The sequence below is a fragment of the Cyprinodon tularosa genome, unplaced genomic scaffold, assembly GCF_016077235.1.
Source record: "Cyprinodon tularosa strain WSP-4 unplaced genomic scaffold, ASM1607723v1 ctg670, whole genome shotgun sequence".
Lineage (NCBI taxonomy): Eukaryota > Metazoa > Chordata > Actinopteri > Cyprinodontiformes > Cyprinodontidae > Cyprinodon > Cyprinodon tularosa.
In genome coordinates, this window is record NW_024039419.1 from 184,001 (window position 1) to 198,141 (window position 14,141).

Below are 14,141 nucleotides of genomic sequence, written 5' to 3' on the forward strand. Positions count from 1 at the left end.
CTATCTATCTATCTATCTATCTATCTATCTATCTATATAGATATATATATAAACACGACTCCTTATACATGTAAATGCATTAAAATATTGACCATTCCATTTGAAATCAAAACATTAAGAATAAATGTGTTTTTACTTTAAAGGGGAAGAAAAATAAGGTTAATTGAAATATAAAGTATTTTACTTATATTTTACTTTGAAGAGCTAAATGTTAGACTGTATAAAAGGAAAAATCCTTAAACATTTAGCTTTTCAGTGAATGAACTTGTATACAGTAGCTCTGTACAACCACTGTTTCGGAGAATTGCATCAGTTTGACCACCTTCTGGCACTGGTGAACTGGTATTCTACCCCCAACATGACTAGAGTATGTTTTGACAGTTCATTTGCATTTTTCGCTGCTTTGTCTTTGAAATGACATGTTTAATTTCACCCCACAAGTTTGCTGTTGGCTAGGTTAGGCTGCCTTCTCTATGACATTTTTATTTGGTGAAAACCAAGATGCTGCTTTCTTACTGGTGTGTTTGACAGGTGTTATGTTGTTAAAGCGTGAATTTAATGGCAATTCCTCTTCAGCATAAAACCTTTTTAAGTATTGAGATTTATTCATATTGTCTTTATAATCCTTGTTATGCAACAAATGGCTCGGACGCTATAGAATGAGCAACCGCCCTATATCATGCTTTACAATGTACTGGAGCATGACTTTGATGTTATCATCAAGCTGCCTGCAGGTCCTATACCAAAATATATGTTTGTCAACCATTGGAATTATGGGTTTGTGTTTTTCCTTCAACATTTTTTGGCTTTTGTCTCCACTCAGGCACAGTGGATAATTTTTTGCAGCACCCTTTACAAACAATTATGTATTTCCCCCCTCTTCTAATTAACTTTTTAACTAAACTACACTGTTCCTCAGAACAATGTAATTTTATTCAGATTTCTAAAATTTCTCAAATTTGTTTCTTAATAGATTAGAAATAGATTATAAAACTTAAACTGATGAATTTAAATCTAAATCTTACACATTTTCTTTTCAGAGGACTAAAATACATAATAAAACACATTTACACATTGTCTGATGCTGCAGGGATTTATGCTGTATATTATTCCCTTTGGGATTAATAAAGTATTTTTGAATTTCAATTGAACTCTAAATTTTTTATAAATTATACAAAAACCAAAACATTTGTTTAATGCAACTTTAGAGTGCATTAAACATTAAATATTCTCCTCTATTACAATATTAGAGGAGGATTTTTTTTTTTTTTTAAATCGAGGAGAAAGATACATAAGACAGAAAGAGATTCTGTGTAAAATATGTTTTCTAAAACACTAAAACATTCAGTCTTTGGTGATAAATCTTTGGGTATGATCAAAGTGTAACATGCAGACATGTTCGTGATATTAGTATTAGCAATAGAATGGATCGACTGAGAAATATCAAAGAAGTAAGTTTAATATTTCAAAAAGACAATTGCACATACACTCCTATGGACTGTTCTTAGCTGATATTATTCTTGATATTGGTTGCATGCATGCCTGTTTTGGTGAATTTAAAAGTGAATTCGGCAGCAATGTCTTATTAGTTTTTTTGTTTTTTAATTTAGACATTTTCATCATTTAAATCTGTTAGCACTATCGGACTTAAAAAGCCTGTATATACTATTTCCACTATTTTAAGACAAATTTAATTGTCTTTTGAAAATGTGTCTTTTTACTGTAACGTCTTACTCTAGATTAATGGGCTAGTCCTTGCACTTTTTTGCCTTTTGTTTTTTATTTTGTCATTGTTTTAATTGCAATTTTTATCATTTGATTTTATCCTGTATTTTTTATTCTGCTATGCACCATTTTAATGACCGTATGGTTTGTGAAGTTTCATAAATACTTTATAAAGTTTTAATATGATTTTATTGGTGGAACGCCAAGCTGATCTTATTAAGGAATTACAAAATCGGCAGCAAACACGTTCTGACTCTTGTGCCTTATTGTTTTCTATTACCCTACTACAACCTAGTAAATTATATTCCATGTAGAAAAGCGTTTTCAGCCATGACCAGTTGTTGATTTTGTTATTGATGTTTAACTGCTTTCGTTTCCAGCACAAAGTCCTTTAAGCATGTGATAAGAAATCTGTTTTCATCTATGCAGTATAAATCCTGTCCACTTTTCTCACATGCTGAAGTTAATTATCTATTAAGGTGCATTTTGCGACTTTATCTTGTCCTTTGGGCCTTTTCCCTCTCTTTGGAAAATAGTAATCCTTCATATAATATCTCTCTCCATGCCTCCTAAGCCCCTTGAAATGCACCAATTATGATCCATTATCCCGGTAAGTAGAGACGATTTTAAAGGAGCAGCACCATGAACAATTTTTTATCCTAATGAGAGGAGATAAGTGAAGATAACAGAGGAGTGCGAGGTAAACTTTGTGGCTGCAGTTCGAGAGGCAATCTAATTCTTTTTATATTCTTCTGATGAGGAAAATCGGTGAGGTTCTCTTTCCAAAATTTTTTCCTTTATCTATTGATTTAGACACAAACCAGATTGATGTTTTTACTCTTTTAATACCATTCGCTGCCATAGAATCAGTCGCGTATAGTGATTCGGGCATTATATCTGCCTACTAGATCATGCTGTCGCATGAAGCGACCTGTGTGGCTGTGAAACGGCCCCCTCTCAGAGGTGTCGCATGCACCGAGTGTTAGGGTGAGCGATAGTCGTACACATGCACCGCTGCACGTGGTAATGCATTGGCATTAAGATCGAGAAAAGGTCCCGACTGAGGGCTTAGTTCAATGCTGCAAAGCTTTAAGTGGGAACAGGCTGCACTGGTGGCTGATATACACATCAACACAAGGGGGATTAGGTTTTTCTTTATTCACGTTTCTTTCTTATTTTCCACTATATCAGACTCAGTATGTTTTTTTTTCTTTATCTTCCTCCTACTAATATCGTTCCCTGTCAGCAGACCACAGATCCATCCTGTTGGAAACATCCTCTATATTTTTCTAGAAGAGTTGTCTTTAAAGAAGTGTGAACTACAATAAGACATGACCAAATAGAGTGCCACATAAACTGGTTTAGGTACTAGGTATATGGCAACATAGTTATTGAGCTTTTTTGTTTGTTATTTTGCTGACCTATTAATTAACCCTAGAAGTTGAACTCTACATGACATGTTTATGGCTATAGAGACAAAAACAAAAAAACAAATTTCAAAAACTCCGCTCTACCATACGTCCACATTTAATTAGTGGGTGATAGCAACTTCAAAAATTATATAAGGTTGCCACATAAACGAGGTTGGTAAGGATTTTTAAAAGCTCATAATAACAGTAATTTAGGCTTAAATTCTTTTTTTTATTTAACTGTTTTGCTTTCTCGTATAGTTACACATTTATAAACATAGAGCGATAGTTGTCTTACCCTGCTATTCTTCTATAGCTGTTATTACTAATATCTTCTGAATTTTGACTCGGCTATTTAAAGATTTACGACTGATAAACAGCATCTCGAAATGTATTTGGAATGGATTGGCAGCCAGTAAAAAAAGTCTGCAGGAAAATAAAGTTTTTTTTGTCAGGCTGCAGCAGTTTTGACCAATTGCAGTCGACCAGCTGTAACACACTTATGCCAAATGAAAAACTATTGAAATTGTCTAAGATAAGGTAATGTATGTGATTTACAAAAGGTCACTATTATAAACATACATTGATTCTTAAATGAGAAAAGGGAGCTTTAAGGTTAGAAGTTCCAAAATAGAAGACCATTGTTATAATTAACTTTAGTTTTTGCAGTCACTGTGTCATGCATGCATGTGTCGTGCAAAACACCTTCACCTGGTAAGAGTGTGGAACACTCCAGTGGGCGGCGGAAACATTACAGCACCAAGAAACAGCTTCTAAGTGGACGTTAGTAATTTATCGTATGGAACAAATTTTCATCTAATAAACCATTGACTGACAATTGTTCGTGACTCAATTATTTGTTTATACCACTAGTATCTACTTGTGGCTTTTAAAGGATTAAGTTTACTCATTTCTTTTGCAATAAGTTAAAATCAAATATTTCAAATGTTCTACAGAAAAGTTAACAAAAAAAGTAAGATAAAAGGTTTGACTTAGAGCAAAAAATATTTTAACAATTAAAAAGTCTTATGACTGTCAAAACAAATAATTTACAGTGACCGGACATCCTCGATATCCAGGGACAGTCCCCGTTTTGGAAGACCTGACCAAGCCGACCGGTTAAGGTTGTCCCCGGAAATGTCTCTGATTTAACAGTTTTATGAATGAGAGGGGAAATGGTTGCATTTAGACTGTTATTGTGGGAGAAGAGGCGAGTGAGCAGGTTGTGCACAGAAACTGCTGCTATGGTAGCTGGTCGTATATAACGTAAAGATGAGGAACAGTGCGCACCACTTCTTAAACAGAAGAAGAAGCTGATTTTAGTTGTCACAATTGTTGTTGTGGTGTCTCTTTTAATCGATCATTTTATTTGGATTGGTCTTATCATTGTGATAAAAGTTTGGTTTGTGCCCACATAAAAAAAAAAAGAGCTTTGATTTGATTTGTCCTACTAAAAATGAGGAACCAAAATTTAACATAAACCAAGCTAATGAACAAGAAGTATGACAAGACCGCTGGTCACAGCTGGCATGAGTGAAAGAGATTAAAATAAATTTTAACTGAATGTTTGAAAGATCCTTGCAAGGCACTAAACTGGTACGTTTGTTCTCCAGGGATCACCAAGGGTTCGTCTGAAGATGTTTTAGAACTGACCGGTGACATTTAGTTAATATTTTCATAAAACAGTTGCTTTGCTGTTTGTTGGTGGTGATTTATGAGCAAAGACCTCCAGGCTTAGGTGTGCTTTTCAACAACTCAGTTTTCGATATATGGAACCAGGATAGAAAGAACTCTGTCGAGAGAAGGGAGAGAAATCTACGTAGAAGAGTAAAACAGAGAGCAGGCAGAAGTCAGAAGAGGGTTAAGAAGAAAAGGACCTCTGTAACCAGTCAGAAACATCTGGATTAATCAGCTTGTCCAATAATAAAAGACAGGAAACAATAGAGCTGGCTGAAGTTCAGGGAGCAGTACATGAAGCCCATTAGTGACAGAAATGAATCTGCTTCTCTGAGATGCACAGGGCCCCGATACTGTTAGTTGACAGTAATAAACATATATAATCCTTTGCCTGCAGGCTTTGACTGTTACTTTGATCCATGTTAACACTGAAAAACCTATTCCTCATAGGTATGTAGATGTGAACAGAATTAGTGTTTGTTGCACCTTTTTGAAGAGGTGGGGGAGTTCTGTCTACACCGACAGCCAGAGGCATAGGCTAAATGTTGAATGAGAAATGTTTGTTTACTCTTCTGTTTTTCTTTTTTTCTCATGTCATTCTGCCCTTAGAGGGTAGCAGAGCTCTTTAGGCCCCACGAAATTGGAAAGCCTTGGTAACCCTTGACCCCTCGACTCCCACCTCCACCCCATTCCCCCATCCCAGAGACACATTTCTAGTTTTCCATTAATAACACTATTGATTTATTCACTTTTATTAATTGTAGGAAATACTAACAATTTGGAGAGACACATTCCTAGATTTTATACTTTTTTTTTGTTTAAATATAAATAGATAAGTAAAAATAAACAATGCTCAGCAAAATTTCTAGAAAATTGGAGCTTTAGCATTTATTTTTTTCCACTTTTATAACTTCACAGCATCTATTTTTTTGCTTATGAAGTAATAGCAATTTCTAATTTGCTGCTGCGAGAATGTTCTATTAATTTTCTAATTACTACTTTGTGTTATCATACTCTTATTTATTATCAGCAAATTATTAGATGATCATTTGTTACCCGAAGAAGGAAAATGATCTAATGTACAGTATCTTATGCATTTTTTGAAAATGCTGGAAATACAACGACGCCAGGAGATCCTGGGATTCAACCTTTTTCTTTCACACAGCTGACATTTAAATCCCAAGCCCCAAAACACCCAGTAGAACACTGCTGCGCAACATTAATCATTCTGGAGGTTATCCAAGAGACATAGTAACCCTGGACAGGTCAGTGGTCCATCACAGGGCCAACACAGTCACAGGAGACACATTCTGAAACTCACTTGCAAGGTTGGTTAAGAAGTGCCATTTCACCTGACATGCCCGTTTTAGGGCCTTGTGCAGAAGCTGGAAAACTGATGCAAGAACAGAGACTGCACAAAAGCTTGGACATTCTTGCTGTGATCTTAATCATGTTTTCAGAGGGATTGCAGGGTATTATTAGAATCTGAACCAGCTTTATTTGCCAGGTCTGTTCACAAATACACTATGAGGAATTTGACTTTGGGTTGTACAATGCTCTCAATATGTTTACTTATATACAGTAATACAACAATAAGGCAACAAACAAAATTAGCCACAGGCTTCAGAATAGATAGCACACACACAAACACCCACCCACCCACCCACACAGAGCAGGGATATTGGTCCACTCTATCCTGATAAACCAGAATAAATGTGAGATTAAACGTGTTATTTAGTCTGACTCCAATGAATGAGACATCGGAAGATTGTTGATGAGAACAACCCGTTGTCTTTCAAACCCTGTCTGTGCCTATTGGCCAACGCTCTGACCAATGAGCGCAACTGACTTTGATGTCGTAAGCGTGACAGAAAGCTGGTGGGGGAGTGTAAACAAACAGCCTCTCGGTGAAATGGCGAATACGTCCTTCTCAAAAATGAATGAGCGTAGAGCCTCTTCCTGCTCACGTTTCAATGAAAACCCAAAGTCTAATCCTTCCAAAACTGATTCCAAAGCTGGGTCAAAAATTGCCTTCATAGCCAGCAGTCCTTCAAACACAACTATGTCGAGAGAGGGCTGCTGCAGATGTCCTGCGGATAGCCCCGGCTGCCGTTAGCCTCGGACGTCCGCTGGTTGCCGCGGTCCTTCCAACTTCGGAAATTGTTTTTTTTTAATTACACATTAAATCAGTAAATGGACTATATAGTAATGATTTAAAGTATAATATTCTCACCTCAAATGATCTTAAAACATCCTGTTATTGAACAACAGCAACAGAAAAGAGAACTTTCAATGGAGCGCTCCATTGAAAGCTGCTGCTGCCGCAGTGGGTGCTACTGTTTATTAGTTGTTGCCATCTTCCTTATTGTGCTTTCTCTAGCTTCGAGCAGCTTTGTCGTCACACCCCCCCCACCCCGCTTTGCATCCAAAAATTGAAAGCACATCTCTGCGCTAAGATTGGCCTGCCAGTTCTAGGGCCTGGGGCATTGATCGAGGCTAGACCAAACTCGCAGGCAAAAAGGATTTTGCCCCAGTTGTCTCAGGTTTGAAGCCCCTTTTTCCAAACTTCATGTTGAGTCGCTGGACCCAACGCAAAGCAGTGTGGCGCGGGACAAACATTGAAAGCTCATTGCGGGTGCAGGCGGGATTGAGAGCGCACAGTGCGGGTGTGGGCAGCAGTCCGGCAAACTAAAAATGTGCTTTAAAACATAAAATAAAATATAAAATAAAGTAATAAATTATCAGTCTATCATATACAGTATGTATACATCACAATATGCTGGATATTGCAGCTTGTGCCACCTAACGCGAGTCATGCAACATGCTGTGGAGAATCAGCCAGTAATGTGCTCAGCTAAGCACAGCGTGTTTAATTCCACAAACTAAAGATGCGAATTGCCTTGAGCAGTAGGCGAACGTCGGAATCATGCGGGAATTGCGGGTGGGAGTGGGACTGAAAATCATAATTCTTTGCGGGAGCAGGACTGAACACTGCGGGAGCGGGCGGGCACGGGACTGGAAAATCTGTCCCACGCAGTCCTCTACTTCATGTTTCAACTCTTTCCAAAGGTGTTCAATAGGTTTAAAGTCAGGGCTTATAGAAGGCCACTTCAGAATAGCATAACAAAGCCTCCTCCGTGTTTCACAGTAGAGACAGTGATCTGTTTTTGATACACCTAATTTTTCCATCTGTGAACATAGAAGTAATAATACCTAATAATCTTGGACAAAAGTTACATTCTTATCTAATCTGTCCATTGGATGTTCTCCCAGCATTATGGTTACTCAACATTTAGTTTCAGTCTGGCTTTTTCAGGATCTTTTTTTTAACAATTGTGTCCTCAATGGTTGTCTACAAATAGGTAGATTTTGGCTCAAATAGCAACGGGTGGTGCGATCTTACTTGAGGTGCTTTTCCATTAGCCATCAAATTGTGCAAATTTATTATGAAAATAAATTACCGGTATCTAAATTGAAACACTGCAAAAAAAACAAAAAACTGCTAATTTCTGATAAAAAGTATTTTTTTTTTCCAGCTCAAAGTGAAATTGTTATTTTTCACAAATTTGCAATAGAAGCACTTTTTTTTTGCATCTCCTGTGTCACGCGATCTGCAGCCAGACCTTAGTGCTTCGTAAAAACCTGGAGTAGTAGGGGGATTATGGTGCCCAGTAGAGCTGTGTGGCTGGATATATATCATGTGTTTACATCTGCTGCTGCCATGTTTTTTACTGAATTATGGCATGAGAAAACTTATTCAAATGCAATTTTAATTGTTATTTAAGGAAAATACTTCAATTTGGTATTTATGGTTTAACAGAAAATAAACATAGTTTTGCACATATTTGAAATGGAAACACAGCTACTTATATTCCTTGAGCATTAAGTTCACCTTTAATCTCTTTATTTTTCTGGGCTCTTTCATTACCATTAAGATTATCCATCTCTTTGATTTGTCATTAACTTTCCTCCTGCAGCCTCATCCAGGAAGGTTTGCCACAGTCCTATCGATATTAAATTTCTGTATATTTGCAACTCTACTCACGGGAATATCAAGCTGTTGGAGATGATCTTATAGCCTTTACCTTTAAGATGCATGTCTAGGATTTTCTTTCTAATCTCCTGAAACAACTCTTTCCTTCATTTCCTCTGGTTCATGTTGAATGTGGTACATAACATGTCACCAAACAGCACAGTGAGCACCTGTAGCCACATATATAGGCCCAGTAACTGAATACAAATTTTTTTACACCTGTGATATTAATTATTTCTTACACTTTGATTTAACCTCTCTGGTCACATTATTTTCCGTCTTTTCTAGCTTTACCATCATTTTTGTCCAGGACGTTTTCATTAGTTTATTTTTTTCTAATCATTCTGAAGAAGCATGGTTAAAAAGCAATGTCAGCTTTTTCTAAGTTTGTATATGCCAGGGCTGTTGAATTAATAGATAAAATAGATCAGTTCAAATTTTTGGAAAATCAAGATATTTTTTCCACCAATGCATTTATTATGCTTCCACAGCTCCAGTTCACATCAAGTTATCACTTTTTGCTCTTAAAGGTGTATTTAAAACAAATAAATTAGCTAACTGTGTAACACCATGAGCTGCAAACATTTGGTTACTTATATTTTCATTGCTTGTTATGAAGAAAGGTTTTAAAAGCATTTTCACAGCTTGAAATGCATTGTCCTTTAAATTAAGGTCACCTCTCAATGGGGATAATTGCAATGTAATTTTTACTATCAAACATAAGGAAAAAAAAAAGATTGATTTATCGGAATTCGGAAGGAAAAATCAGACATTAGATTTTTAAGCCATATTGTTCAGCCCTAACACACACATTTACACAAATTATACACAAATTGGGCTGATTAAAACAATTGGGGATTGGTGTAATGAGCATAGTGCAAATAAAGAAGGGATATATATCAAATAAATAAGCTGCTTTCAGTAGACATGGGGAGAATAAAAGACAATGTGTCAGTGAATGGAGAACTTTGTAGCTGGAGTGCAGAGGCTGAGGCTGAGATGATTGTTGCAGATTTATTGAAGCCAAAGTCCAAAATTAAATATTCAAGGAACATAGGAACTTCTTGTCTTGGATGAAGACATGACATAATGGCGACGATCCAGCAAAGAAAAACTGCAGAGGAAGGGTATATATATATACACTGAGGAGGAGACTAACAGGACAAAGATTTGAGTAATGATCTGAGTTGGAACAGGTGTTCAGAGAAAGAACAAATGGAAAGAAAACCAATGGGAAGGAAGATGGCACTAGGGGGCAATGGAGAGTAACTGGGAAATATAATCTAAAGATAAACAAGGAATGACAAAAATTAAACTAGAACAAAGACCAAGGGCTGCTGAATAGGAAAAAAAAAACACCAAACAGGAACAGTAATACTAAGAAGTAATTCAAAAAAGATAACTCCTAACAGTAAAAACAGAATGACATAAATCCAAGCCTAATTGAAAACCATAAGTGAAAGCTAAACAGAACCAAAAATCCCAAAATGGCGGATCATAACAGAATTACTGGGTTGTTGCCCAGGAGTTGTTCATGACTCATAAGTGATTTTTTTATACTTTTAATTTAAATCATCAACCGTATAATCAAAAAAGAATTTATGATTGTAAAGAAAAATAGATCTTATAGCTCTTGTAGGAAATTTGTTACAGCCAATATTCAAATCTAATAGTCTTCTGAAGAATTTTTTTCTGCTTAGATGAGAAAAAGAATTAGCCACTTGGTTACAGTGATAAGAAGTATGCTGAGCGGAGCAGTCACACAAACAGAAACAAAAAAAACAATGTGACAGCTGTCAAGAACAATTAATGTAGTCTACAAAATAGATGAAATAATGATTTAGGACTCAGCTGTTAACCCTTGAACTTTGCTTTAAAAGCAAAGCAACTTAAACTTGTACGGAGCCAAATGTGGTGTGGTGCCAAATTATTGCAAATTTGTGAATTTGTTCAGAAACTAATAAAGCCTTTTTTTAACTGGTGAAAATCCACAAAAAAAATTCAAACAAATCAACCAAATATCTCGTTTATGAAATTCATTGCAGCTGTTCTACCATCATTTAAACCCCCCCAAAATGTTTCCAGTGCATCTTCAAAACCTTAGAACATACATTTAGTTTGAACTGTACATACTGAGTCCACATGGTTAGGTTAAAGCGCACAGAGGTAAAGCTTGAGTACAAATAAAAACCTCGTCTGGACCTAAATGTTGAGCTCAAGGTCTCATACTGTAGAAAGACCCCATCTAACAAAGAAACCTGTAGTCCAAATATGGTGTGTGTGCAATAGTGTTTTTAACCTTTAACAGTCAAGCTTTACTGTATGGGCAATGAGCCCAGCTAATTCATTTGTAACAGTTTGGCAAGGTGCCTATAGTTTGCACACAATAGACTACATTAATGTAATGGGCCTTATCTGCTGGAGAGGGTGAATAGCAGGAAACCTGCTGAATAAAATGGCCCGTGAATGCTGGTGATATTCAGTAAAATGTTATCTTCTCTTTTTTCATTCACTATAAGCCACCTGGTAAAGTGATTTAGATTCATATGATTGCTTTCCTCTGGATTAACTGGAAGAGTATTTTCAAGGAGAATCACAACAATGCCTGTGTGGCAAGCCTCAACTTCTACAACTGCCCAAAAGGCAGAAAACAGTGGAGCAGCGAGCCGGCTAGTATTATTTCTTCCTGTTTAAATCAACTTTTTTTAACTCTCCTATCATTTGTTCTTTAATATCACCTCCTCTGTTTAGTATAGACCTCTACTGAACATTATCATCAGTAGGTACTGCTGCATTTTGCAAAGATGTCAATTAAGCTGTTCGGTTATTGCTGCAGTGTTCATTGAGGTGTTGCTGCTTCTCTCTTCCTTTACTTTTTTTAGATCACTGAGCTCCATAACATCAAGAATATCACGCGGATGCCAAGGGAGACAAAAAAGCATGCTGTCGCGATCATCTTCTGCGATGACACCTCCAAGACATTTGCCTGTGAATCAGGTGAGTTGTTTTTTTCTGAATAAAAAAATCTAATTTGTGTCTATTAACCACAGCATGAAGACGTACTCTGCTTAATTTGGTTTAAAGCAAAAAAAAAAAAAGAAATACATTTGGAAAAATAATTGAGAATGTTGGGTCAGAATAGAAAGAGAGATGGAGGCTTTAGAGAATCAGTGTTTAGTGAAGTGATGATCATTTGTCACTGTATTAAGAGGTAGGCGTATGGGCTCTGAAATATCGATTTTCATTGTGCAGGTATGAAAACCAATATCGGGGAGAATTTGTGCTGCTTTTCAACCAAATTATGCACTGTAACAACACAGATTGCTTCTTGTAGGTGGGTGGATAGCCGAAGAAGAGCCTGACCTAAACATGCAAGCTGAGATGCAGCTTACTTAAAGCCTTGAAGCCTAAAGCCAAAAAAAAAAAGATTTTTTATCATGTTGCTTCTTACAAACGTGCGCTATGCTGGTGTGTTTCTGCTGAGCTTTTTTAGAAGCTGGATGCTTGAAGAGCAAAACCTTCTAATGAAAATATGATTCCCTTCATGCTCCCTAATGTGTGCTAAAGCCTCTTAGAACCGTTTATAGACTCTTTGCAAACCTAAACATGCTATAAAACTGTAACCTGATTATAGAATGACAGCTGTGACATTTGTTTTGCAAAAGCAGATAAGCCATCCATGTTTCAGTTTTAGCACCTAGTTTGTATTGCAGGGTTAACTTAGCCTATTTAGCATTATTATTGGTATGAACTTTACTGTTTATCCCATTCCTGCGCAGAACATCTTCACCTCCGGGTGTTTTATCACGTGATATCATCAGTAGTGTTTGGATTTGGCTCTGTTCCATTAAGGTGGAATCGAGCATCTGTTGTTTTTGAACATTTGCTTTTTTTCTTTTATAATTTGATGGACAGAAGATTAGTAAGTTCTCAGCTATGTCCAATGTAAAGGAATAAATGGATAAATTCAAACAATGAAACTTCCATATCTATTTTTCTTTCATGTTTTATGTTTTTTTTTGTCTGTAAAGGTTGTGCTTGTTTTAGATGTTTCTCTGATTCAGCACACATGAATCGAACGATTTTCTTTACTAGGAGGCTCCTGCAGAACCTGATGACAAATTTCAATTAAATCAGCAGCATTTGAGCAAAGGCAGATCTAAAACAAACAAGACACTGGCCCCTGAGGACTTGGGCACTTCTGTTCTAAAGGAGACATGTCTTCTGCTGCATTGACTCTCTTTAGACATAAAGCTTCTCAACCAAATTGGAAAAGGATATTTCTCTAAAACACTTTCCCAAAAAGAGCAAATAATATGAATGCACCAATCCAATATTGATATTGGAAAATTCTCCGATTACAGTGAAGATTGTTAAATATACATATAGTGTTTGTTTATTGTACATTTGTAGTTTTGCCAGTTGCATTGTTGCAAGATCTGAGTTTTCTTTCTCACAAACAAATCCATCTTGAAAGACTCCCAGTAATATATCCATCTCGTAGCAACCAGCAAGTCCGACCAATGACATGCAAGCAGTGTTTTTTGGGGCGGGACATGTAGGAATGGCGAGTCAGAACGGCCTTGCATTGCATTACAAGCATATGCTGGAGGACTCACCTGTTGATACCGCAATTGACTCCGTTTCAGCTAAAAAGGCGACAATTTCTCATTTAAAAAAGGAGAAAAGAGAAGCTCTTTGTGCATTTGTTGATGGGAAAGATATCTGTGCTTTTCTGCCAACAGGATTTGGAAAAAGTTTGATTTATTAACCCTAGCTGGCATGTATTGTACTAAACATCCCTCCTTTTCAAAGACAGACTGAAGGGCAGCCCTCCCAGATTAATAACGTAGAACTAAACTGAGTTCTGCACATATCAATCTGGCTACTGCTAAGGTTAGTTAGACACAGCAGTTGTAAAAACGGTGATGATTTCTAAAGTTCTATCTTTGTGAAAAGCATGTCTTCATAAAATATTATTAACTAAAAAAAAAAAAAATGTCTTACACTGTTTGTGCTCCATCTTTTTAAACACAAATAAATTGGTTAAATGCGCCATTAGCAATGTTGTGCGGAGCATTTTCTAAACCACAATCCATGCAAGGATGGTTAAGCTGCTAAAAGTGTGGTTTGTTTAGTTTAGTTTTTGTGTTTGTTCCTTTCCCTCCGCTGTTAGATATTATTGAAGAAAAGAAGTACAACCGCACAGCGTTAGGACTTCCCTTTATAGAACTCTAATTTGGCACATTGCCTTGCAATAACAGATGGTGTGCAAGTATGAAGATGGAAACTGTCAA

At 36.6% G+C, this 14,141-nt stretch overlaps 1 protein-coding gene across 1 annotated transcript in view; it reads left to right on the plus strand.

Moving 5' to 3' along the window:
- Positions 1–14,141, plus strand: part of dok6 (docking protein 6) — an 86,760-nt gene that overhangs the window by 50,485 nt on the left and 22,134 nt on the right. Inside the window, exon 3 of the mRNA XM_038267357.1 lies at positions 11,727–11,841. Within this exon, the coding sequence (XP_038123285.1) occupies positions 11,727–11,841 (115 nt within the window). The remainder of the gene's footprint in view (positions 1–11,726; positions 11,842–14,141) is intronic.